Source organism: Dipodomys spectabilis, unplaced genomic scaffold (assembly GCF_019054845.1).
Source record: "Dipodomys spectabilis isolate Male_0828 unplaced genomic scaffold, ASM1905484v1 ptg000208l, whole genome shotgun sequence".
Classification (NCBI taxonomy): Eukaryota; Metazoa; Chordata; class Mammalia; order Rodentia; family Heteromyidae; genus Dipodomys; species Dipodomys spectabilis.
In genome coordinates, this window is record NW_024870885.1 from 711 (window position 1) to 27,831 (window position 27,121).

Genomic DNA, 27,121 nt, shown 5'->3' on the forward strand with positions numbered 1-27,121 from the left:
TAGGGGAGGCCGGGGCGGGTGGGGGAGGCTGGGGGGAGGTTGGGAGAGGCTGGTGGGGGAGGCCGGGGCGGGTGGGGGAGGCTGGGGGGAGGTTGGGAGAGGCTGGTGGGGGAGGCCGGGGCGGGTGGGGGAGGCTGGGGGGAGGTTGGGAGAGGCTGGTGGGGGAGGCCGGGGCCAGTGGGGGAGGCCGGGGTGGGTGGGGGGAGGCCAGGACGGGTGGGGGGCCCAGGGCCGGTGGGGGAGGCCAGGGCGGGTGGGGGAGGCCGGGGCGGGTGGGGGAGGCTGGGGGGAGGTTGGGAGAGGCTGGTGGGGGAGGCCGGGGCGGGTGGGGGAGGCTGGGGGGAGGTTGGGAAAGGCTGGTGGGGGAGGCTGGGGCCAGTGGGGGAGGCCGGGGTGGGTGGGGGAGGCCAGGGCGGGTGGGGGAGGCCGGTGGGGGAGGCCGGGGCGGGTGGGGGGCCCGGGGCGGGTGGGGGAGGCTGGGGCGGGTGGGGGAGGCCGGTGGGGGAGGCCGGGGTGGGTGGGGGAGGCCGGGGCCGGTGGGGGGCCCGGGGCCGGTGGGGGAGGCCGGGGCGGGTGGGGGAGGCCGGTGGGGGAGGCCGGAGTGGGTGGGGGAGGCCGGGTGCCCGGGCACAGCCCTCTCCAGCCCTGTTCTGGGGTCCCTGCCCGCCCTCTGGTGGTGGGACGTGGAGAGGCGTTGTTTTTCAGGCCCCAGGAGCCAGGCAGATTCGCCCTCGGTGATGCAGAGGGGCCTGCCCACCCCACTGGAGGGAGGGCCTGGTCCAAGGAGTCCCACAGAAGGAAAGGAGCCCAGGGCCTCGGGAGGGCAGGGGACGGGTGGACGTGGGCCTCAGGGGGCCGGGTCTGCTTCCTGCATTGTGTGATGCCTGCACTGCCCAGCGGTCCAGACCCGTCTCAAGTGAGCTGGGCCAAGAAGTTCCACGTCAGAGCAGGGTCCCGGCCAAACCCGGCCATAAACTTAGACCATGTGAGCTTCCGGTCAGCAGCCTGGAGTCCCGGGGGAAAGGCACACCCCAGTCCCCTCCAGTCCCCGGGGCCAAGGGCGCCCTGGGTGAGGGGCGGCCGAGGCAGTGCCCAGAGGCAGAGCGCACTGGTGCCGGGAGTCCAGGGCAGGCTGGGGTCCCGGGACGGGGCAGGGCTGCACACGGCACGCATGCAGGAGGCTGAGTGGCCTGGAGGCCCCGTTGCCTTGAAGACCGGGCTTCATGGAGCTGGCCTGACCACCTTCACTCATGCAGCTGGGTCCATCTTCAATGAGGGTGCTTCCTTCAGGAGGGCACGAACTTTGACCCAGCCCCAAGCTCTCCCCGGTGGTCCCCGCTCCCGACCTCTCCCCGGGGACCCTGGCTCCCGACCTCTCTCCAGGGGTCAGCCTCCACTCCCGACCTCTCCCCAGGGGCTCTGGCTCCCGACCTCTCCCCTGGGCCAGCCCCCACTCCCGACCTCTCCCCGGGGGCCCCGGCTCCCAACCTCTCCCCAGGGGCCCAGCTTCTGGGCAGAGGGCTTGGGGAGGGTCACCCCAGGCTCCCAGCGAGTGGTCAGCTGGGGTTCTCTGGCACTGGGTGGCCTGGGGCCCCGGGAGGTGCCACGGGTATGGCCCAGACCCCGAGGCAGAGGCCTGGACTCCGGAGTGGCCGTGGCCCCAGCACCGAGGGGCTTCGTCTGCCCAGGAAGAGAAGCTGGTGCCCGTGTGGCCCCGCGGCCCCCGCGGCCCCGCGGGTCTGAGGCTCTGCCTGAGGCGGTGGGGCACGGGGCTGGCCCCCATCCCCCGGACTCCATCTTGGAGTGGTTCAGAAGCCGACACAGCCTGGAACAGGGCTCACAGAACAACTGTATTTCAGAAAACTCAATGTCCACACACAACGGCACCGCACGTCCACCTCCAGTCAGGGCCGGACGCACGCCCGTCGCCGGAGGGCATCTGCAACACAAAAGGCGACTGTGGCTGTGCAGGGCACCAGCGCCTCCCGGGCCGCCCCCTGGGGAACCCGGGGTCCAAGGACACGCCCCACGGGTGTCCTTCAGCTCCTACTGGCTCTCAATTCATTCCAGGGCGAGGGCTGGGCCTGACGGGCGCAAGACCCCAACACAGACCTAACACAGACCCAACACACAGCCAAAACACATCCAACACACACCCAAAACAGACCCAACACACAGCCAACACACACCCAACACAGACCTAACACACAGCCAAAACACATCCAACACACACCCAATACACACCCAAAACAGACCCAACACACAGCCAACACACATCCAACACACATCCAACACAGACCTAACACACAGCCAAAACACATCCATCACACACCCAAAACAGACCCAACACACAGACCTAACACAGACCCAACACACAGCCAAAACACATCCAACACACACCCAAAACAGACCCAACACACATCCAACACACAGCCAACACACACCCAACACAGACCTAACACACAGCCAAAACACATCCAACACACACCCAACACACACCCAAAACAGACTCAACACACAGACCCAACACACATCCAACACACAGCCAACACAGACCTAACACACAGCCAAAACACATCCAACACACACCCAAAACAGACCCAACACACAGACCTAACACAGACCCAACACACAGCCAAAACATATCCAACACACATCCAAAACAGACCTAACACACAGACCCAACACACATCCAACACACACCCAAAACAGGCCCAACACACAGCCAACACACAGCCAACACACAGCCAACACAGACCTAACACACAGCCAAAACACATCCAACACACACCCAAAACAGACCCAACACACAGACCTAACACAGACCCAACACACACCCAACACAGACCTAACACACAGCCAAAACACATCCAACACACACCCAAAACAGACCCAACACACAGACCTAACACAGACCCAACACACACCCAACACAGACCTAACACACAGCCAAAACACATCCAACACACACCCAAAACAGACCCAACACACAGACCTAACACAGACCCAACACACACCCAACACAGACCTAACACACAGCCAAAACACATCCAACACACACCCAAAACAGACCCAACACACAGACCTACCACACACCCAACACACACCCAACACAGACCTAACACACAGCCCAAACACATCCAACACATCCAAAACAGATGCAACACACAGACCTAACACACACCCAAAACACACCCAAAACAGACCAACACGCGCCCAACACGCACCCAACACACAGCCAACACAGACCTAACACACACCCAACATACAGACCTAACACACATCCAACATACATCCAACACACATCCAACACACATCCAACACAGACCTAACATACAGCCAAAACACATCCAACACACACCCAAAACAGACCCAACACACAGACCTAACACAGACCCAACACACAGCCAAAACACATCCAACACATCCAAAACAGACCCAACACACAGACCTAACACACACCCAAAACACACCCAAAACAGACCAACACGCACCCAACACACAGACCCAACACACATCCAACACACATCCAACACAGACCTAACACACACCCAACACACACACCCAAACACACAGCCAACACAGACCTAACATAGACCCAACACACAGCCAACACACACCCAAAACAGACCCAACACACATCCAACACACAGCCAACACACACCCAACACAGACCTAACACAGACCTAATACACAGCCAACACACAGCCAACACAGACCTAACACAGACCCAACACACAGCCAACACACAGCCAACACACACCTGACACAGACCTAACACAGACCTAACACAGACCTAACACACACCCAACACAGACCTAACACAGACCTAACACAGACCCAACACAGACCCAACACACAGCCAACAGAGCCAACATACACCCAACACAGATCTAACACAGACCTAACACAGACCCAACACACAGCCAACACACACCCAACACAGACCTAACACAGACCCAACACACAGACTTAACACAGACCCAACACACAGCCAACACAGACCCAACACACACCCAACACAAACAGCCAACACACACCCAACACAGACCTAACAGACCCAAAACACAGACCTAACACAGACCGAACACACAGCCAACACACACCCAAAACAGACTTAACACACACCCAATACACAGCCAACACACACCCAAAACAGACCTAACACACACCCAAAACACAGACCTAACACACAGCCAACACACACCCAACACACACCCAAAACAGACCTAACACACAGCCAACACACACCCAAAACACACCTAACACACACCCAACACACACCTAACACACACCCAACACACACCTAACACAGACCCAACACACAGCCAACACACACCCAAAACACACCTAACACACACCCAAAACACAGACCTAACACACACCCAAAACACAGACCTAACACACACCCAAAACACACCTAACACATACCCAACACACACCTAACACAGACCCAACACACAGACCTAACACAGACCCAACACACAGACCTAATACAGACCCAAAACACAGACTAACACAGACCCCCAACACAGACCCCAACACAGACCCCAACACGACCCCAACATAGACCAACACAGACCCAACATAGACCAACATAGACCCCAACATAGACCAACACAGACCTAACACAGACCCCGACACAGACCCAACACAGACCCCAACATAGACCCAACACAGACCTAACACAGACCCAACAGAGACCCAACACAGCCCTAACACAGAACCAACACAGACCCAACTCACACCCCAGGCCCGACCTGCATGAGACCCTCAGACCCTGCTCTGGAGGCAGGGTATACATTCACTGGGTGTGCACACACACTGAGCTCACACACACTGAGCTCACACACACTGAGCTCACACACACACAGTGTGCTGCACTGGACAGAGTCTGCCCTCACGTGGGTACGCAGGCCTCTGGAGAAGTCTGAAGACTTCGGCTCCGACTGGCCTGCAGGTGCCTGGGGCCTCTGGTCTAACTGGAGCCTGTACTGCCACCCAGAGCCGAAGATCTAGGGGAGCCTGCTGCCCATGTCCTTCCCCTGCCCATGTCCTTTCCCTGCCCATGTCCTTCCTGATGCCATGTCCTTCCTGATGCCATGTCCTTCCAGATGCCCATGTCCTTCCACTGCCCATGTCCTTCCTGATGCCATGCCCTTCCTGATGCTCATGTCCTTCCTGATGCCATGTCCTTCCTGATGCCATGTCCTTCCCCTGCCCATGTCCTTCCTGATGCCATGTCCTTCCCCTGCCCATGTCCTTCCTGATGCCCATGTCCTTCCACTGCCCATGTCCTTCCTGATGCCATGTCCTTCCCCTGCCCATGTCCTTCCTGATACCATGTCCTTCCTGATGCCATGTCCTTCCCCTGCCCATGTCCTTCCTGATGCCCATGTCCTTCCTGATGCCATGTCCTTCCTGATGCCCATGCCTTCCTGATGCCATGTCCTTCCTGATGCCCATGTCCTTCCTGATACCATGTCCTTCCTGATGCCATGTCCTTCCCCTGCCCATGTCCTTCCTGATGCCCATGTCCTTCCTGATGCCATGTCCTTCCTGATGCCCATGGTCCTTCCTGATGCCCATGTCCTTCCTGATGCCTATGTCCTTCCTGATGCCCATGTCTTTCCCCTGCCCATGTCCTTCCCCTGCTCATGTCCTTCCCCCCCTGCCCGGGTCTCCTCGCCCCTCTTGGGGTGCACTGGGGATGTCCAGGGGCCCTGCCCCCACCGTAAGCAGGTGCTGGCCGCATACCTGCTGGAACTTCCGGGAATGGCAGGTCCTATACCATGAGAGGAGGCCGAGCACGGTGATCCCCAGCATGAGGACAGAGGCCAGCGCCCCTCCCCGGGACCGGGGCCAGGTGGATGCCTCCGGGCGGACTTGGTGCAGAGAGGAGGGTGTCGGTCGGCACCCACCCACCATGCCTGCTCCTCCCTGAGTCTCCACCCCTCCCTCCACCCCTTCCCCCCTTCCCCCCTCCATGCCTGCTCTTCCCTGAGTTTCCACCCCCTCCCTCCACCCTTTCCCTCCTTCCCCCTTCCCCCCACCGCCTCCTCTCCCACCTCCCGCCCCCTCCACCATCCTCCACCATTTCCCTCCCCCATGGCCTCCCAACTTTTCCCCCCTGCAGCCTGAGCACAAGGATGCCCAGAGTAGGGCTGGGAGGAGGGGGCTGGGAGGAGGGGCTGGGAGGAGGGTGGCTGGGAGAAGGGGGCTGGGAGGAGTGGGGCTGGGAGGAGGGGGCTGGGAGGAGGGGGCTGAGAGGAGGGGGCTGGGAGGAGGGACTGGGAGGAGGGGCTGGGAGGCTGGGAGGAGGGGGCTGGGAGGAGGGAGGCTGGGAGGAGGGGGCTGGGAGGAGGGGGCTGGGAGGAGGGGCTGGGAGGAGGGCGGCTGGGAGGAGGGGGCTGGGAGGAGGGGGCTGGGAGGAGGGGGGCTGGGAGGAGGGGGGCTGGGAGGAGGAGTGCTGGGAGGAGGGGGCTGGGAGGAGGGGGGCTGGGAGGAGGGGGGCTGGGAGGAGGGGGCTGGGAGGAGGAGTGCTGGGAGGAGGAGTGCTGGGAGGAGGGGGCTGGGAGGAGGGGGGGCTGGGAGGAGGGGGCTGGGAGGTGGGGGAAAGGGGGAACGGAGGTTCTGAAGAAGAGGTTGGGAGGAGGGGGTTTCAGGGAGGGGGTGGGGGGGGGTCCTGGGTCCTGTCCTTGGGAACAGAGGTCACTCACCCCTGGAGGACATGGCCAGTCCTAGGTCTGCAGCCAGCTGTGGGTCTTGGGGCTCTGCCAGGAAGATGGGGAGGTGGGGTCCCACCCAGCATGGGCATCCAGACCGGCTCCCACTTCCCAGGGGTCAGGAGGCCGTGGAGGGTGGGGTCAGGCAGGGGAGGGGCTGCTCAGAGGGGGCGGGGGCGTCCCCAGCGAGCGCAAGGGGTTTGTCCCCCTCTCCCTCCCCTCCCCCCTCGCCCCCTCTCCCCCGACCCCTCCTCCAGCTCCTACCGCCAGTCCCATCCGTCCGTGACACGTTCAGGTAGACCTGTCTGAGATTCGTCTGGCACCCGCGCAGACGCCAGGAGTACAGCCCGGCGTGGCGGTCCTGCGCGGACTCCACCACCAGCTGGGCCCGGCCCCCCTGGACCAGAAGCTGCCAGCCGTCCCGGGAGACGCGGGAGCGGCCTGCGGAGGGCTCCACGCGGAAGAGGGTCCCGTCGGCCCCGGGGGAGCTCAGGCTGACGGTGATGCAGGTGAAGGGGTTGGAGATGTTGCAGGTCATCTCGGCGCGCTGACCCCTGGACACGGAGACCACGCCCTCGGTGCACGCGGGGTCGTCCCAGCCTGGGGGGACGCGGGCGGCATGGGACCCGGATCCCGGGGCCCGGCAGGGGCCTCGTGCGGACTGCGCAGGAGCGTGAGCACCCCGTGCCTCGGGCGCCGGGGGCGGCGGGCCGAGCCCCAGGGGCTCCCCACGTCCCTCTGGGACTCCGGCCCCAGGCCCCGCTGGCCCGCTGGCCGTCTGCGCGCAGGCGCCGTATGGAAGGGCCTCCGTGTAGCTGCAAACACGAAGTGCGCGGCCGGTGCAGAGCTGTGCGTCCGGGGGGGGGTGGCTGGGAGGCACACGCGTGTGCCAGGTGTGCGGCAGTGTGGGTGGCAGGACAGACAGACAGACAGGCAGACAGACTGACAGCAGGCAGATGGGACTCAGCGAGGACCCTTGTGTCCTCATGTCGGGGACCCTGGGGCTTCAGGGTTCGGGGTGCTCCGGTCAGGGCCCTCCCAGGGGCGGTCGGTGGCCCGGGGCAGCTGAGTGGCCGCGGCCGGCGCTTCACCGGGAGGCGCCTGGGCTGGCCGCGGTACCTGGCCTCGCGCACACCTGGCCTCGCTCACACCTGGCCTCGCTCACACCTGGCCTCGCGCACACCTGGCCTCGCTCACACCTGGCCTCGCTCACACCTGGCCTCGCGCACACCTGGCCTCGCTCACACCTGGCCTCGCGCACACCTGGCCTCGCGCACACCTGGCCTCGCGCACACCTGGCCTCGCTCACACCTGGCCTCGCGCACACCTGGCCTCGCGCACACCTGGCCTCGCTCACACCTGGCCTCGCGCACACCTGGCCTCGCGCACACCTGGCCTCGCTCACACCTGGCCTCGCTCACACCTGGCCTCGCGCACACCTGGCCTCGCGCACACCTGGCCTCGCGCACACCTGGCCTCGCGCACACCTGGCCTCGCTCACACCTGGCCTCGCGCACACCTGGCCTCGCGCACACCTGGCCTCGCTCACACCTGGCCTCGCTCACACCTGGCCTCGCGCACACCTGGCCTCGCTCACACCTGGCCTCGCGCACACCTGGCCTCGCGCACACCTGGCCTCGCTCACACCTGGCCTCGCTCACACCTGGCCTCGCGCACACCTGGCCTCGCTCACACCTGGCCTCGCGCACACCTGGCCTCGCGCACACCTGGCCTCGCTCACACCTGGCCTCGCTCACACCTGGCCTCGCGCACACCTGGCCTCGCTCACACCTGGCCTCGCGCACACCTGGCCTCGCGCACACCTGGCCTCGCGCACACCTGGCCTCGCTCACACCTGGCCTCGCTCACACCTGGCCTCGCGCACACCTGGCCTCGCTCACACCTGGCCTCGCGCACACCTGGCCTCGCGCACACCTGGCCTCGCGCACACCTGGCCTCGCTCACACCTGGCCTCGCTCACACCTGGCCTCGCGCACACCTGGCCTCGCGCACACCTGGCCTTGCTCACACCTGGCCTCGTGCACACCTGGCATCGCGCACACCTGGCCTCGTGCACACCTGGCCTCGTGCACACCTGGCCTCGTGCACACCTGGCCTTGTGCACACCTGGCCTTGCTCACACCTGGCCTTGCGCACACCTGGCCTTGCTCACACCTGGCCTCGTGCACACCTGGCCTCATGCACACCTGGCCTCGCTCACACCTGGCCTCGTGCACACCTGGCCTTGCTCACACCTGGCCTTGCTAACACCTGGCCTCGTGCACACCTGGCCTTGCTCACACCTGGCCTTGCTCACACCTGGCCTTGCTCACACCTGGCCTTGCACACACCTGGCCTTGCCATACACCTTGCCATGCTCAAACCTGGCCTTGCACACACATGGCCTTGCTCACAACTGGCCTTGCTCACACCTGGCCTTACACACACCTGGCCTTGCTCACACCTGGCCATGCTCACACCTGGCCTTGCTCATACCTGGCCTTGCTCACACCTGGTCTTGCACACACCTTGGCCTTGCCGTACACCTGGCCTTGCCACACCTGGCCTTGCTCACACCTGGCCTTATACACATCTGGCCTTGCTCACACCGGGACTTGCACACCTGGCCTTGCTCACACCTGGCCTTGCTCACACCTGGCCTTGCCGCACACCTATCCTTGCACACACCAGGCCTTGCACAGGCTGCTTCTGTCAGCGCTGTGGGGCCTCCCTCTGGGGATAAGCCTCGGCTTTGTGTGGACCCCGCCTGCTGCTGCTGTGACAGGGACCCAGGGGCTGCTGGGGTCCTGGCAGCCACCTTGCAGCTCAGCCTCAGGAGAGTGTGCAGTTTGCATCATTAATACCCTCCCACCTCAGCCCCCGGGAACTCAGGGTGGTGTGTGCAGGGAGGGCTGCGGATCTACACTCGCTCTGTGCACTCAGGTTGGTGTGTGCAGCGTGTGCAGTGGATCTACACTCGCTCTGTGCACTCAGGTTGGTGTGTGCAGTGGATCTACACTCGCTCTGTGCACTCAGGTTGGTGTGTGCAGTGGATCTACACTCGCTCTGTGCACTCAGGTTGGTGTGTGCAGCGTGGGCAGTGGATCTACACTCGCTCTGTGCACTCAGGTTGGTGTGTGCAGTGGATCTACACTCGCTCTGTGCACTCAGGTTGGTGTGTGCAGTGGATCTACACTCGCTCTGTGCACTCAGGTTGGTGTGTGCAGTGGATCTACACTCGCTCTGTGCACTGAGGTTGGTGTGTGCAGCGTGGGCAGTGGATCTACACTCGCTCTGTGCACTGAGGTTGGTGTGTGCAGTGGATCTACACTCGCTCTGTGCACTCAGGTTGGTGTGTGCAGCGTGGGCAGTGGATCTACACTCGCTCTGTGCACTCAGGTTGGTGTGTGCAGTGGATCTACACTCACTCTGTGCACTCAGGTTGGTGTGTGCAGTGTGTGCAGTGGATCTACACTCGCTCTGTGCACTCAGGTTGGTGTGTGCAGCGTGGGCTGTGGATCTACACTCGCTCTGTGCACTCAGGTTGGTGTGTGCAGCGTGGGCAGTGGATCTACACTCGCTCTGTGCACTCAGGTTGGTGTGTGCAGTGGATCTACACTCGCTCTGTGCACTCAGGTTGGTGTGTGCAGTGGATCTACACTCGCTCTGTGCACTGAGGTTGGTGTGTGCAGCGTGGGCAGTGGATCTACACTCGCTCTGTGCACTCAGGTTGGTGTGTGCAGCATGGGCAGTGGATCTACACTCGCTCTGTGCACTCAGGTTGGTGTGTGCACCGTGGGCAGTGGATCTACACTCGCTCTGTGCACTCAGGTTGGTGTGTGCAGTGGATCTATACTCACTCTGTGCACTCAGGTTGGTGTGTGCAGTGTGTGCAGTGGATCTACACTCGCTCTGTGCACTCAGGTTGGTGTGTGCAGTGGATCTACACTCGCTCTGTGCACTGAGGTTGGTGTGTGCAGCGTGGGCAGTGGATCAACACTCGCTCTGTGCACTCAGGTTGGTGTGTGCAGTGGATCTACACTCGCTCTGTGCACTCAGGTTGGTGTGTGCAGCGTGGGCAGTGGATCTACACTCGCTCTGTGCACTCAGGTTGGTGTGTGCAGCGTGGGCAGTGGATCTACACTCGCTCTGTGCACTCAGGTTGGTGTGTGCAGTGGATCTACACTCTGTGCACTCAGGTTGGTGTGTGCAGTGTGTGCAGTGGATCTACACTCGCTCTGTGCACTCAGGTTGGTGTGTGCAGCGTGGGCAGTGGATCTACACTCGCTCTGTGCACTCAGGTTGGTGTGTGCAGTGGATCTACACTCGCTCTGTGCACTCAGGTTGGTGTGTGCAGTGGATCTACACTCGCTCTGTGCACTCAGGTTGGTGTGTGCAGTGGATCTACACTCGCTCTGTGCACTCAGGTTGGTGTGTGCAGCGTGGGCAGTGGATCTACACTCACTCTGTGCACTCAGGTTGGTGTGGGAAGCGTGGGCTGTGGACCTACGTTCGTTCTGTGTACTCAGGGCGGCGTCCAGGAGCAGGAGGACCCCCAGCACCCTGGCTATGCGGCTGGGTGTGGCCCGGTGTCGGGTGGGCATCTTGGGCTGGAGGGACTGGCTTAGGGGTCCCGAGCTCCAGACAGCGGTTCTTGGAAGCGCCCTGGTGGGAAGAAAGCCACTAGGTCAAAGGCTACGGTGAGGCAGCGTCCGGTGTCAGGCAGGGATGGGCAGCTAAGGGCCCCACTCCACCCAGACCCCGCTCCGCCTGGACCCCGCCCCGCCTGGACCCTCTCTGCCTGGACCCTCTCTGCCTGGATCCCTCTCTGCCTGGACCCCTCTCTGCCTGGACCCTCTCTGCCTGGACCCTCTCTGCCTGGACCCCTCTCTGCCTGGACCCCTCTCTGCCTGGACCCCTCTCTGCCTGGACCCCGCTCCGCCTGGACCCCACTCCGCCTGGACCCTCTCTGCCTGGACCCTCTCTGCCTGGACCCTCTCTGCCTGGACCCTCTCTGCCTGGACCCCGCTCTGCCTGGACCCCTCTCTGCCTGGATCCCTCTCTGCCCCTCCGTCCGCTGCTGCCCATGCCCCAGCGCCCCTCTGGCGCCCAGGCCTTGCTCTCTGTCCCCAGATGGGTGACAGGCCGGGGAGGCTCTGCTTGCAACCTTGCAGCTACCTCAAAGGTGAGGCCCGGCTCACATGGCCGCACGCCTACGGGGCACACGCAGGGCAGCGAGGCCCGGCTCACATGGCTGCACGCCTACGGAGCACACGCAGGGCAGCGAGGCCCAGGCTCACATCCATACCCATGGGGTGCACGCAGGGCAGCGAGGCCCGGCTCACATGGCCGCACCCACGGGGCACACGCAGGGCAGCGAGGCCCAGGCTCACATGGCCGCACCCATGGGGCACACGCAGGGCAGCGAGGCCCAGCTCACATGGCCGCACCCACGGGGCACACGCAGGGCAGCGAGGCCCCGGCTCACATGGCCGCACCCACGGGGCACACGCAGGGCAGCGAGGCCCCGGCTCACATGGCCGCACCCACGGGGCACACGCAGGGCAGCGAGGCCCAGGCTCACATGGCCGCACCCACGGGGCACACGCAGGGCAGCGAGGGCCCGGCTCACATGGCCGCACCCACGGGGCACACGCAGGGCAGCGAGGGCCCGGCTCACATGGCCGCACCCACGGGGCACACGCAGGGCAGCGAGGGCCCGGCTCACATGGCCGCACCCACGGGGCACACGCAGGGCAGCGAGGCCCCGGCTCACATGGCCACACGCCCACGGGGCACACGCAGGGGATGGTGACCCTCTCAGGCCTCGCGGGAAGAGTGGTCAGAATTGAGAGCCCCTCTTCCCGCTCACGGTCCTGACCAGCACGGCTGCATCGCGCCCCAGCCCTGCCCGGGACCCTTGCAGGGCAGGAGAGGTGCCCCACACCTCTGCACCCAGCTGGCCAGGGCGGCACCGGGCTGCTGGCTGCTCCCCGCCTTCCCTCAGCCCTCCCGTCTGCCTCCATCACACCTTGTACAGACTCAGCACACACGTGCACACATGTCCCCCACAGGCACAGCAACCCAATATGCATGGGTGTGCACACACCTACAGAGTACATCCCAATGTGCACACATGAACACACCTATACACAGTATACCACACTGTGCACATGTGTACACCCCACACCCATGCATAGTGCACCAATGTGCACACATGTACACCCACACCCCTGCATAGTGCACCCCAATGTGCACACGTACACCCACACCCCTGCATAGTGCACCAATGTGCACACGTGTACACCCACACCCCTGCATAGTGCACCCCGATGTGCACACGTACACCCACACCCCTGCATAGTGCACCCCGATGTGCACACGTGTACACCCACACCCCTGCATAGTGCACCAATGTGCACACGTGTACACCCACACCCCTGCATAGTGCACCCCGATGTGCACACATACACCCACACCCCTACATAGTGCACCCCGATGTGCACACGTACACCCACACGCCTGCATAGTGCACCCCGATGTGCGCACGTACACCCACACCCCTGCATAGTGCACCCCGATGTGCACACGTACACTCACACCCCTGCATAGTGCACCCCGATGTGCACACGTGTACACCCACACGCCTGCATAGTGCACCACGATGTGCTCACGTGTACACCCACACCCCTGCATAGTGCACCCCGATGTGCACACGTACACCCACATCCCTGCATAGTGCACCCCGATGTGCACACGTGTACACCCACACCCCTGCATAGTGCACCAATGTGCACACGTGTACACCTACACCCCTGCATAGTGCACCCCGATGTGCACACATACACCCACACCCCTACATAGTGCACCCCGATGTGCACACGTACACCCACACCCCTACATAGTGCACCCCGATGTGCACACCTGTACACCCACACCCCTGCATAGTGCACCCCGATGTGCACACGTACACTCACACCCCTGCATAGTGCACCCCGATGTGCACATGTACACCCACACCCCTGCTTAGTGCACCGCGATGTGCACACTCACGTGTGCACCCGTGTGGAGCCTGGGCTGGACCAGGACACAGAGGTGAGCCTCCAACAGGCATGCCCTCCCGTGTGTCTGCGTGGCCTTGTATGTCGAGCCCACGGGCCTGGATTTGCAGAGCCGTGGTGCCCCAGTCCTCCGAGCTGGCCAGCTGGCATGCAGCCCGGCTGGCCCAGGACGCCAGGCTGAGCTGCCTCCTGCGAGGACCTGGCCTGGCAGGTCAAAGGTTAATCTTGGTCCTTGCCTGGTGCAGAAATGGCAGCTTCAGCACAGAGGGGTTTATGTCACACTGGCTGACACACCAGACCCAGGGTGGGCTGGGACATGGTCTGCCCTGCGGGGGGGCAGGTCTGGGGGGTGGGGGACACAGGTCTGCCCTGCGGGGGGGCAGGTCTGGGGGGTGGGGGACACGGGTCTGCCCTGTGGAGGGCAGGTCTGGGGGGTGGGGGACACGGGTCTGCCCTGTGGAGGGCAGGTCTGGGGGGTGGGGGACACGGGTCTGCCCTGTGGGGGGCAGGTCTGGGGGGTGGGGTTCACAGGTCTGCCCTGCGGGGGGGCAGGTCTGGGGGGTGGGGGACACGGGTCTGCCCTGCGAGGGGCAGGTCTGGGGGGTGGGGTTCACAGGTCTGCCCTGTGGAGGGGCAGGTCTGGGGGGTGGGGGACACGGGTCTGCCCTGTGGGGGGCAGGTCTGGGGGGTGGGGGACACGGGTCTGCCCTGTGGAGGGCAGGTCTGGGGGGTGGGGGACACGGGACTGCCCTGTGGAGGGCAGGTCTGGGGGGTGGGGTTCACAGGTCTGCCCTGCGGGGGGGCAGGTCTGGGGGGTGGGGGACACGGGTCTGCCCTGCGAGGGGCAGGTCTGGGGGGTGGGGGACATGGGTCTGCCTGGGCTCGGGCCCTGTGCCTTCCAGTCTGGGTGTATTTCCTGGAGCACAGTACGTGTGTCCATGCTCCACTGCAGGAGGCGTCTGGCCCTGAGGCCCCGCATCCCAGGCGCGGCCTGCCCAGCCCCTCCCCACCTCAGTGCCCTTCCCCGAATCTAGATGCCTGCCACTGTCCTGTCCCTGCAGCCGTCCTGTCCCTGCAGCCGAGGCCCGCGCTTCCTCCCTTCTGCTTTTCCCAGAAGGCATCTGGGAGGAGCCCTGCCCAGGGCAGGATTCCCCAGGGCGGTCCCGTCCCCAGGGCGGTCCTGTCATGGGGAGCTGGCCGGCTGAGCGGGGTGTCCAGCCGCCAGGCACTCTGCCCCTCAGGCTGCGCATCACGGCCAGGGCCTCGAGAGTGCCCAGTCTCTGCCCTCCCTGGGCCGGCCCTACCCGGCCATTAGGTGGGCCCGGCTTTGGAGCAATAGCGTTCAAGATCTGCCAACCCAAGCGCTTCATTTTGAATATGAGCGTGACATCACGAAAAGTGCACCTTGTGTGTACACACCAACCACCAGGACACCCCGGTCACAGGAATCCACACGTGCTATCAAATCCGAACCCAGACCCAGGGACTCAGACACCTGCCAACTGCCACACGCCCTGCACCGAACATCTGCCCGCTAGCTCTAGACTGACCTCTCTCCCTGGGACCCCAGAACAAGGTATGTTCTGACTCAGACGCAGACAGTGCACTGCGGTAAGAGCAGCCTCCTCCCCCCCCTGCACTCACACCAGGACTGCAAACCCTCCCCCCCTGCACTCACACCAGGATTGCAAACCCTCCTCCCCCCTGCACTCACACCAGGACTGCAAACCCTCCTCCCCCCTGCACTCACACCAGGACTGCAAACCCTCCCCCCTCCCCCACACTCACACCAGGACTGCAAACCCTCCTCCCCCCCTGCACTCACACCAGGATTGCAAACCGTCCTCCCCCACAGTCACACCAGGACTGCAAACCCTCCTCCCTCCCCCACACTCACACCAGGACTGCAAACCCTCCCCCCCTGCACTCACACCAGGACTGCAAACCCTCCTCCCTCACCTGCACTCACACCAGGACTGCAAACCCTCCTCCCCCCCTGCACTCACACCAGGACAGCAAACCCCCCTCCCTCCCCCACAGTCACACCAGGACTGCAAACCCTCCTCCCTCCCCCACACTCACACCAGGACTGCAAACCCTCCCCTGCCACGCCGACCCCAGTAGAGTCTGCTTAGCATGGGAGACCATCTATCAGACCATGATAGGGGCTTCGAAACCTATCTCCAAGTTTTGGGACTTCACTGAAGTCTACCTCGGAGAATAGGGCTTCTAAGAGGCCTACTCCTGGGAAAAGGCTGGAAAAACCCCTGGGAAAAGATGTGTTTCTGCCTTTCTTCACTGCATAAGAGTGCCTATTAATCTTTTATTGCTTCTACTGCTCTTTGTACTTGCTCATTGTCAACGTTCCCTTATTCAAAGCTCTTTCTTAAGAGTGTTGGCGACTCCAATATCTGATGAGTGTCTTAAAAATATGACTAACTCACCAGAGTTAAATGCTAACCTAAAACCCCTCTTATGGAGGCTAGTAGACAAGTCATAAGTAAATATTGGGGGTTTCATGATGTCATTTCAGCAGAAGGAATTGTTTGTAAGAGATTTACAAGAAGCTGTAGGCGCGGCTAGAACAGAAGGAATGTATGGCAATTGCTGAGATAACTACTTAGGAGAAAGAACTTCTTGTTACTCTCTTTCATTTACTAAAAGACTTGCTAGATGTAGGCCTCGGTGACCTTGCTATTGAGGAAAGAACAGGAAAGATCTTATGGGACAGTTAAGGCCTCTATAGAAATAAGGTAATGGTTAGTTGATGACAAAACATGGAAACCCATTATATTTCTTAGAGATAAGCCGGAAACAAGTGCCTATCAGGTGACCAGCTGGTGACCACCCAAGAAAGAAGCCCTGCAGCAAGATTGTGTAACCTTTTGCCCTTTCTCATTGAGACTTTTGCTATAAAAGTTTGTTATCCTCTGCATTAAATCGCACTCAGCATCCACTCCTAATGTGTGTGAGTTGTCTGTTTGCCATCTCCCCACCTATTCCAGGTTCCTCCCTTAGGTGTCCTCCGTAGTCCCGACAGAACCCGGTCCGTGGCACTCCCCCCCTGCACTCACACCAGGACTGCAAACCCTCCTCCCTCACCTGCACTCACACCAGGACTGCAAACCCTCCTCCCCCCTGCACTCACACCAGGACTGCAAACCCTCCTCCCTCCCCTACACTCACACCAGGACTGCAAACCCTCCTCCCCCCCTGCACTCACACCAGGACTGCAAACCCTCCTCCCTCCCCTGCACTCACACCAGGACTGCAAACCCTCCCCCCTCCCCTGCACTCACACCAGGACTGCAAACCCTCCTCCCTCACCTGCACTCACACCAGGACTGCAAACCCTCCTCCCCCCCTGCACTCACACCAGGACTGCAAACCCTCCCCCCTCCCCTGCACTCACACCAGGACTGCAAACCCTCCCCCCCTCCCCTGCACTCACACCAGGACTGCAAACCCTCCCCCCTCCCCTGCACTCACACCAGGACTGCAAACCCTTCTCCCCTGCACTCACACCAGGACTGCAAACCCTTCTCCCCTGCACTCACACCAGGACTGCAAACCCTCCTCCCCCCTGCACTCACACCAGGACTGCAAACCCTCCTCCCCCCTGCACTCACACCAGGACTGCAAACCCCCCTCCCTCCCCCCCTGCACTCACACCAGGACTGCAAACCCCCCTCCCCCCTGCACTCACACCAGGACAGCAAACCCCCCTCCCCCCTGCACTCACACCAGGACTGCAAACCCTCCTCCCTCCCCCGCACTCACACCAGGACTGCAAACCCTCCCCCCTCCCCTGCACTCACACCAGGACTGCAAACCCTCCTCCCCTGCACTCACACCAGGACTGCAAACCCCCCTCCCTCCCCCGCACTCACACCAGGACTGCAAACCTCCTCCCCTGCACTCACACCAGGTATAGGTGTCTGGTGTGTGTGTGTATGGTGTGGGTGTCTGTCTGGGGTGGGTGGTTTGGCTGGGATGATCTGCTCAGAACACTCACTCCACACACACCAACCAGACACAAAGCAAACACCTACACCACACACAACCACACACACACCAACCAGACACCTACACCACACACACACACCAGACACCTACACCACACACACACAACAACCAGACCAGGGAGAAGGAGGCTCTCAGAGGAGCCAAGGAAGAGGAGGACTCAGGGAGGAGCCAGGGAGGAGGACGACTCAGGGAGGAGCCAGGGAGGAGGAGGACTCAGGGAGGAGCCAGGGAGGAGGACGACTCAGGGAGGAGCCAGGGAGGAGGACGACTCAGGGAGGAGCCAGGGAGGAGGACGACTCAGGGAGGAGGACGACTCAGGGAGGAGCCAGGGAGGAGGACGACTCAGGGAGGAGGAGGACTCAGGGAGGAGCCAGGGAGGAGGAGGACTCAGGGAGGAGCCAGGGAGGAGGAGGACTCAGGGAGGAGCCAGGGAGGAGGAGGACTCAGGGAGGAGCCAGGGAGGAGGAGGACTCAGGGAGGAGCCAGGGAGGAGGAGGACTCAGGGAGGAGCCAGGGAGGAGGACGACTCAGGGAGGAGCCAGGGAGGAGGACGACTCAGGGAGGAGCCAGGGAGGAGGACGACTCAGGGAGGAGGAGGACTCAGGGAGGAGCCAGGGAGGAGGAGGACTCAGGGAGGAGGAGGACTCAGGGAGGAGCCAGGGAGGAGGAGGACTCAGGGAGGAGCCAGGGAGGAGGAGGACTCAGGGAGGAGCCAGGGATGAAGAGGACTCAGGGAGGAGGACTCAGGGAGGATCCAGGCAGGAGGAAGACTCAGGGAGGACTCAGGGAGGAGGAGGACTCAGGGAGGAGCCAGGCAGGAGAAGGAATCTGGGAGGATCCAGGAAGAGGACTCAGGGAGGATCCAGGGAGGAGGAGGACTCAGGGAGGATCCAGGGAGGAGGAGGACTCGGGGAGGATCCAAGGAAGAGGGGGACTCAGGGAGGCGCCAGGGAGGAGGAGGACTCAGGGAGGAGCCAGGGAGGAGGACTCAGGGAGGAGCCAGGAAGGAGGAGGACTCAGGGAGGAGCCAGGGAGGAGGAGGACTCAGGGAGGAGCCAGGGAGGAGGACGACTCAGGGAGGAGGAGGACTCGGGGAGGAGCCAGGGAGGAGGAGGACTCAGGGAGGAGCCAGGGAGGAGGACTCAGGGAGGATCCAGGGAGGAGGAGGACTCAGGGAGGAGGAGGACTCGGGGAGGAGCCAGGGAGGAGGAGGACTCAGGGAGGAGCCAGGGAGGAGGACTCAGGGAGGATCCAGGGAGGAGGAGGACTCAGGGAGGAGCCAGGGAGGAGGAGGACTCAGGGAGGAGCCAGGGAGAAGGAGGACTCAGGGAGGATCCAGGCTTTCTCTTCTGTCCTGTGAATCTCCTGCTGAGCACGTGGCAGGCTCGGGGTGTGGAGATCAGAACAGGGGCAAAGGCCAGGAGGGCACCGTGACCGTCTGTGCGTGTGCCTGTCTCATTACCTGTGTGCAAAGGGAGTTCCCGGCAACCTGGGTGCAGGTCGGGAGAGTGCGTCACCCTGGGCTGGGGCAACCCCGCAGGGCCCTGCAGTGGCCGGAGCCCAAGGAGGGAGACAGGAGAGCCCAGAGCGGGCTCCTGCCTGAGGCGCTGGGACAGATGCAGGAGCTGCACTCCCCAGCCAGGACCCTGGACGGAGCGCCCTCCCCGTTCTCCCCAACCTGTGCTCCCCAGCCAGGACCCTGGACGGAGCGCCCTCTCCGTGCTCCCCAACCTGTGCTCCCCACAGCCCTGGACGGAGCGCCCTCCCCGTGCTCCCCAACCTGTCCTCCCCACAGCCCTGGACGGAGCGCCCTCCCCGTGCTCCCCAACCTGTGCTCCCCACAGCCACAGCCCTGGATGGAGCGCCCTCCCCGTGCTCCCCAACCTGTGCTCCCCAGCCACAGCCCTGGACGGAGCGCCCTCCTCGTGCTCCCCAACCTGTGCTCCACACAGCCCTGGACGGAGCGCCCTCCCCGTGCTCCCCAACCTGTGCTCCACACAGCCACAGCCCTGGACGGAGCGCCCTCCCCGTGCTCCCCAACCTGTGCTCCACACAGCCACAGCCCTGGACGGAGCGCCCTCCCCGTGCTCCCCAACCTGTGCTCCCCAGCCACAGCCCTGGACGGAGCACCCTCCCCGTGCTCCCCAACCTGTGCTCCCCACAGCCCTGGACGGAGCGCCCTCCCCGTGCTCCCCAACTTGTGCTCCCCACAGCCTGGACGGAGCACCCTCCCTGTGCTCCCCAACCTGTGCTCCACACAGCCCTGGATGGAGTGCCCTCCCCGTGCTCCCCAACCTGTGCTCCACACAGCCCTGGACAGAGCGCCCTCCCCGTGCTCCCCAACCTGTGCTCCCCAGCCACAGCCCTGGACGGAGCGCCCTCCCCGTGCTCCCCAACCTGTGCTCCCCATAGCCTGGACGGAGCGCCCTCCCCGTGCTCCCCAACCTGTGCTCCCCACAGCCACAGCCCTGGACGGAGCGCCCTCCCCGGGCTCCCCAACCTGTGCTCCCCACAGCCTGGACGGAGCGCCCTCCCCATGCTCCCCAACCTGTGCTCCCCACAGCCACAGCCCTGGACGGAGCGCCCTCCCCGTGCTCCCCAACCTGTGCTCCCCACAGCCTGGACGGAGCGCCCTCCCCGTGCTCCCCAACCTGTGCTCCCCAGCCACAGCCCTGGACGGAGCGCCCTCCCCGTGCTCCCCAACCTGTGCTCCCCACAGCCCTGGACGGAGCGCCCTCCCCGTGCTCCCCAACTTGTGCTCCACACAGCCACAGCCCTGGACGGAGCGCCCTCCCCATGCTCCCCAACTTGTGCTCCACACAGCCACAGCCCTGGACGGAGCGCCCTCCCCATGCTCCCCAACTTGTGCTCCACACAGCCACAGCCCTGGACGGAGCGCCCTCCCCGTGCTCCCCAACCTGTGCTCCACACAGCCTGGACGGAGCGCCCTCCCCGTGCTCCCCAACCTGTGCTCCCCACAGCCCTAGACGGAGCGCCCTCCCGGTGCTCAAGGCAGGAGAGCCAGTGCGGTGAGGGCCGGCCAACGTCCCCACCTGTGCACTTGATGAGGCCAAGCCCAGGACCCCCCCCCCCCCGGGGCCGCGGCCCCCTTCTCCCATGCCCACCTCAGTCCTTACCCTGCCTCTGTAGTTGGTCCTCCAAGCCTCCTCTGCCCAGACAAGCTGCCTGCAGTCTGCCCAGCCCAGAGCAGGGTGCAGAGGTGCTGGGAGGAGAGGAGGCGGTGTCCCAGGGCGGGGCTACGTTCTCCCTGAAGGAAACACTTTCCGGCCCAATTCCCGGAACTGCCCGCGCCCACTAAGAAGAGTCAAGATTCTCTTGGTAGTACACTCTCACCGTGTGTTTTAATTAGGAGCCAAGAACTTGCTGTGCATCTCCAAGAAAACGGGGGGTGGGGCAGAGGGGGGTGAGCGGAGCCAGCGTGAATCCCAGCAGGAGGAGGGGAGGGTGGCCTTCCCTGGCTGGCAGAGAACCCCTCAGGGCCATTACAAGGCAGGAACTTCTGCTGGCAGCAGCTGCAGCCCAGGGCCCAGGGAGGCTGGGCCGGGTCAGCCTGGGGCCCAGGCCTCCTCTGCCCCCCCCCCCCCGTGTCCCCCTGGCCCCCTCAGCCTCCCCACGCCCCCCCCCCCCCGGCCTCCCACCCCGTGTCCCCCCGGCCACCCCCTGCCTCCCCCTCCCCCCGGCCCCCCTCCGTGTCCCCCTGGCCCCCCCGGCCTCCCCTGGCCCCCCCGGCCCCCCGCACCTGGGGTCTGAGGAGCCCTGGGCCTCTCCCCAGCCCTGTTCATCCATCCCCACCACTGGGGCACCGCTGGTGGCTTGGGGAATGTTTGAATCCTTGTAAGGTGTCCACACACACGTGTGTTTAGGAGTGATCAGGTGTGGACAAAACAAATCAAAGTCTGGGTGATGTCAGGACTCCAAGTCCAGTTCCAAAGTCCAGTTCCATTCCCAGAGTGGAGCCTGGGCCGCACCCCCCCCCCAGCTCTGTGTGCACACCCGCCGGTACGCCTTGCTCAGTCCCAGGGCACCCCCCATAGCCCCCCAGCTCTGCACACACACCCCGCCCGTACGCCTTGCTCAGTCCCAGGGCACCCCCCATAGCCCCCCAGCTCTGCACACACACCCGCCCGTACGCCTTGCTCAGTCCCAGGGCACCCCCATCCCCCCAGCTCTGTGTGCACACCGCCCGTACGCCTTGCTCAGTCCCAGGGCACCCCCCTCTCGTCCCCCCCAGCTCTGCACACACACCCGCCCGTACGCCTTGCTCAGTCCCAGGGCACCCCCCTCATCCCCCCCCCAGCTCTGCACACACACCCGCCCGTACGCCTTGCTCAGTCCCAGGGCACCCCCCTCTCGTCCCCCCCAGCTCTGCACACACACCCGCCCGTACGCCTTGCTCAGTCCCAGGGCACCCCCCCATAGCCCCCCAGCTCTGCACACACACCCGCCCGTACGCCTTGCTCAGTCCCAGGGCACCCCCCTCTCGTCCCCCCCAGCTCTGCACACACACCCGCCCGTACGCCTTGCTCAGTCCCAGGGCACCCCCACTCTCGTCCCCCCCAGCTCTGTGTGCACACCGCCCGTACGCCTTGCTCAGTCCCAGGGCACCCCCATCCCCCCCAGCTCTGCACACACACCCGCCCGTACGCCTTGCTCAGTCCCAGGCCTCTTCCCTCCGAGCGCCGCGGGCTCCTCCCTCCCCCCACGCGCAGCACCCTCAGCCCCAGGGATTCAGGGTTGCAGCCCAGTGGTGGCATTCAGCTGTGGGGTCTGGAAAGGACCCGGCATCCGTGTCCCCCTGGCTAGGGGTCAGCGCCCACCGGCCTCCACACCCGGGGGCAGCGCAGGGCGTCGGGGCACCGGCTGGAGCTACGTGCAGTTGTTTTTCTCTGATTCTGGCCGCCATGCCTTCAGACCTGAGCAAGAACATCTTCAAGAATGACGCCCATGCCGGGGAAAATGTGTTTGTTTTTGACCAAATGACTGTGGCAGACGCAGAAGGGTCGACAAGGAAGGAGAGGTTTGTTGAGGAAAGGGCACCGTCTGGTCTGAAGGGCAGGCCACGAGGTCCCGCTGTGTACGGCCAGCCGCTGCGCACTCGGGGCGGGTCTGGACACCGTGGCGTCCCAAACCAGGTCAGACCCAACCTGCTTCTCCATGAGGGCCACGCATGGCTCCTGCGCCCCGGCCTGGCACGCCGCCCCGGCCTGGCACGCCGCCCCGGCCTGGCACGCCGCCTCCCACACCACCTCCCACGCCGCCCCGGCCTGGCACGCCGCCCCGGCCTGGCACGCCGCCCCGGCCTGGCACGCCGCCTCCCACACCACCTCCCACACCGCCCCGGCCTCCCACGCCGCCTCCCACACCACCTCCCACACCGCCCCGGCCTCCCACGCCGCCCCGGCCTCCCACACCACCTCCCACACCGCCCCGGCCTCCCACGCCGCCTCCCACACCACCTCCCACACCGCCCCGGCCTCCCACACCACCTCCCACACCACCTCCCACACCGCCCCGGCCTCCCACGCCGCCTCCCACACCACCTCCCACACCGCCCCGGCCTCCCACGCCGCCTCCCACACCACCTCCCACACCGCCCCGGCCTCCCACGCCGCCTCCCACACCACCTCCCACACCGCCCCGGCCTCCCACGCCGCCTCCCACACCACCTCCCACACCGCCCCGGCCTCCCACGCCGCCCCGGCCTCCCACACCACCTCCCACACCGCCCCGGCCTCCCACGCCGCCCCGGCCTCCCACACCACCTCCCACACCGCCCCGGCCTCCCACGCCGCCCCGGCCTCCCACACCGCCTCCCACACCGCCTCCCACACCACCTCACACGCCGCCTCCCACACCGCCTCACACGCCGCCTCCCACACCGCCTCCCACACCGCCTCACACGCCGCCTCCCACACCGCCTCCCACACCGCCTCACACGCCGCCTCCCACACCACCTCACACGCCGCCTCCCACACCACCTCACACGCCGCCTCCCACACCGCCTCCCACACCGCCTCACACGCCGCCTCCCACACCACCTCCCACGCCGCCTCCCACGCCGCCTCCCACGCCGCCTCCCACGCCGCCTCCCACGCCGCCTCCCACACCGCCTCACACGCCGCCTCCCACACCGCCTCCCACACCACCTCCCACGCCACCTCCCACGCAACCTCCCACGCCGCCTCCCACGCCGCCTCCCACACCGCCTCCCACACCACCTCACACGCCGCCTCCCACACCGCCTCCCACACCGCCTCACACGCCGCCTCCCACACCGCCTCACACGCCGCCTCCCACACCGCCTCACACGCCGCCTCCCACACCGCCTCACACGCCGCCTCCCACACCGCCTCACACGCCACCTCCCACGCCGCCTCCCACGCCACCTCCCACGCCACCTCACACGCCGCCTCCCACACCGCCTCCCACGCCGCCTCCCACACCGCCTCACACGCCGCCTCCCACGCCGCCTCCCACACCACCTCCCACGCCGCCTCCCACACCGCCTCCCACGCCACCTCCCACGCAACCTCCCACGCCGCCTCCCACGCCGCCTCCCACACCGCCTCCCACACCACCTCACACGCCGCCTCCCACACCGCCTCCCACACCGCCTCACACGCCGCCTCCCACACCGCCTCACACGCCGCCTCCCACACCGCCTCACACGCCGCCTCCCACACCGCCTCCCACGCCGCCTCCCACACCGCCTCCCACGCCACCTCACACGCCGCCTCCCACACCGCCTCACACGCCGCCTCCCACACCGCCTCCCACACCACCTCACACGCCGCCTCCCACACCGCCTCACACGCCGCCTCCCACACCGCCTCCCACACCACCTCACACGCCGCCTCCCACACCACCTCACACGCCGCCTCCCACACCGCCTCACACGCCGCCTCCCACACCGCCTCCCACACCGCCTCCCACACCACCTCACACGCCGCCTCCCACACCGCCTCCCACGCCGCCTCCCACACCGCCTCACACGCCGCCTCCCACACCACCTCACACGCCGCCTCCCACACCACCTCACACGCCGCCTCCCACACCGCCTCACACGCCGCCTCCCACACCGCCTCACACGCCGCCTCCCACACCACCTCACACGCCGCCTCCCACGCAACCTCCCACACCGCCTCCCACGCCGCCTCCCACACCGCCTCCCACACCACCTCACACACCGCCTCCCACGCCGCCTCCCACGCAACCTCCCACGCCGCCTCCCACGCCGCCTCCCACGCAACCTCCCACGCCGCCTCCCACACCACCTCACACGCCGCCTCCCACACCGCCTCCCACGCAACCTCCCACGCCGCCTCCCACACCGCCTCCCACGCAACCTCCCACGCCGCCTCCCACACCACCTCACACGCCGCCTCCCACGCCGCCTCCCACGCAACCTCCCACGCCGCCTCCCCACACCGCCTCACACGCCGCCTCCCACACCGCCTCCCACACCGCCTCCCACACCGCCTCACACGCCGCCTCCCACACCGCCTCACACGCCGCCTCCCACACCGCCTCACACGCCGCCTCCCACACCGCCTCACACGCCGCCTCCCACACCGCCTCACACGCCACCTCCCACGCCGCCTCCCACGCCACCTCCCACGCCACCTCACACGCCGCCTCCCACACCGCCTCACACGCCGCCTCCCACACCGCCTCACACGCCGCCTCCCACACCACCTCACACGCCGCCTCCCACACCACCTCCCACGCCGCCTCCCACACCGCCTCCCACACCACCTCCCACGCAACCTCCCACGCCGCCTCCCACGCCGCCTCCCACACCGCCTCCCACACCACCTCACACGCCGCCTCCCACACCGCCTCCCACACCGCCTCACACGCCGCCTCCCACACCGCCTCACACGCCGCCTCCCACACCGCCTCCCACGCCGCCTCCCACACCGCCTCCCACGCCGCCTCCCACACCGCCTCCCACGCCACCTCACACGCCGCCTCCCACACCGCCTCACACGCCGCCTCCCACACCGCCTCCCACACCACCTCACACGCCGCCTCCCACACCGCCTCACACGCCGCCTCCCACACCGCCTCCCACACCACCTCACACGCCGCCTCCCACACCACCTCACACGCCGCCTCCCACACCGCCTCACACGCCGCCTCCCACACCGCCTCCCACGCCGCCTCCCACACCACCTCACACGCCGCCTCCCACACCGCCTCCCACGCCGCCTCCCACACCGCCTCCCACGCCGCCTCCCACACCGCCTCACACGCCGCCTCCCACACCACCTCACACGCCGCCTCCCACACCGCCTCACACGCCGCCTCCCACACCGCCTCACACGCCGCCTCCCACACCGCCTCACACGCCGCCTCCCACACCGCCTCACACGCCGCCTCCCACACCGCCTCCCACACCACCTCACACGCCGCCTCCCACACCGCCTCACACGCCGCCTCCCACACCACCTCCCACACCGCCTCCCACACCGCCTCCCACGCCGCCTCCCACACCACCTCACACGCCGCCTCCCACACCGCCTCACACGCCGCCTCCCACACCGCCTCACACGCCGCCTCACACGCCGCCTCCCACACCACCTCACACGCCGCCTCCCACGCCGCCTCCCACGCCACCTCACACGCCGCCTCCCACGCCGCCTCCCACGCCGCCTCCCACGCCGCCTCCCACACCGCCTCACACGCCGCCTCCCACGCCGCCTCCCACGCCGCCTCCCACGCCGCCTCCCACGCCGCCTCCCACGCCGCCTCCCACGCCGCCTCCCACGCCGCCTCCCACGCCGCCTCCCACGCCGCCTCCCACGCCGCCTCCCACGCCGCCTCCCACGCCGCCTCCCACGCCGCCTCCCACGCCGCCTCACACGCCGCCTCCCACACCGCCTCACACGCCACCTCACACGCCGCCTCCCACACCACCTCACACGCCGCCTCCCACACCGCCTCCCACACCACCTCACACGCCGCCTCCCACGCCGCCTCCCACACCGCCTCACACGCCGCCTCACACGCCGCCTCCCACGCCGCCTCACACGCCGCCTCCCACACCGCCTCCCACACCACCTCACACGCCGCCTCCCACACCGCCTCCCACGCCGCCTCCCACGCCGCCTCCCACGCAACCTCCCACGCAACCTCCCACGCCGCCTCCCACACCACCTCACACGCCGCCTCCCACACCGCCTCACACGCCGCCTCCCACACCGCCTCACACGCCGCCTCCCACACCGCCTCCCACGCCGCCTCCCACGCCGCCTCCCACGCCGCCTCCCACACCACCTCACACGC

General features: G+C 65.5%; 2 protein-coding genes across 12 annotated transcripts in view; one reads left to right on the forward strand and one right to left on the reverse strand.

The window, feature by feature from the left end:
• Nucleotides 1-1,828: 1,828 nt before the first annotated feature.
• Nucleotides 1,829-27,121, reverse strand: part of Sectm1 (secreted and transmembrane 1) — a 39,726-nt gene continuing 14,433 nt past the window's right edge. The window contains exons 5-9 of one of the 2 annotated variants that reach the window (XM_042696592.1): nt 11,236-11,390; nt 6,990-7,325; nt 6,720-6,773; nt 5,758-5,885; nt 1,829-1,939 (exon numbers count right to left, since the gene is read on the reverse strand). In XM_042696592.1, coding sequence (XP_042552526.1) covers nt 1,865-1,939; nt 5,758-5,885; nt 6,720-6,773; nt 6,990-7,325; nt 11,236-11,390 — 748 coding nt within the window. In that variant the 3' untranslated portion in view covers nt 1,829-1,864. Of the gene's footprint in view, nt 1,940-5,757; nt 5,886-6,719; nt 6,774-6,989; nt 7,326-11,190; nt 11,391-27,121 lie in introns of both variants that reach the window. The other variant, XM_042696591.1, reaches the window with a different exon arrangement.
• Nucleotides 7,346-11,196, forward strand: LOC122122416. Of its 10 annotated transcripts, none has more exons than XM_042696582.1 (2): nt 7,346-11,110; nt 11,153-11,196. In XM_042696582.1, exon 1 carries the CDS (start codon nt 7,682-7,684, stop codon nt 9,584-9,586), a length of 1,905 nt encoding a protein of 634 aa, XP_042552516.1. In that variant the 5' UTR covers nt 7,346-7,681; the 3' UTR covers nt 9,587-11,110; nt 11,153-11,196. The 10 variants fall into 10 exon arrangements, with proteins under 10 accessions (XP_042552516.1, XP_042552515.1, XP_042552519.1 ...); XM_042696581.1 differs by having other exon boundaries at nt 7,346-10,691; nt 10,836-11,179; XM_042696585.1 differs by having other exon boundaries at nt 7,346-10,361; nt 10,404-11,179.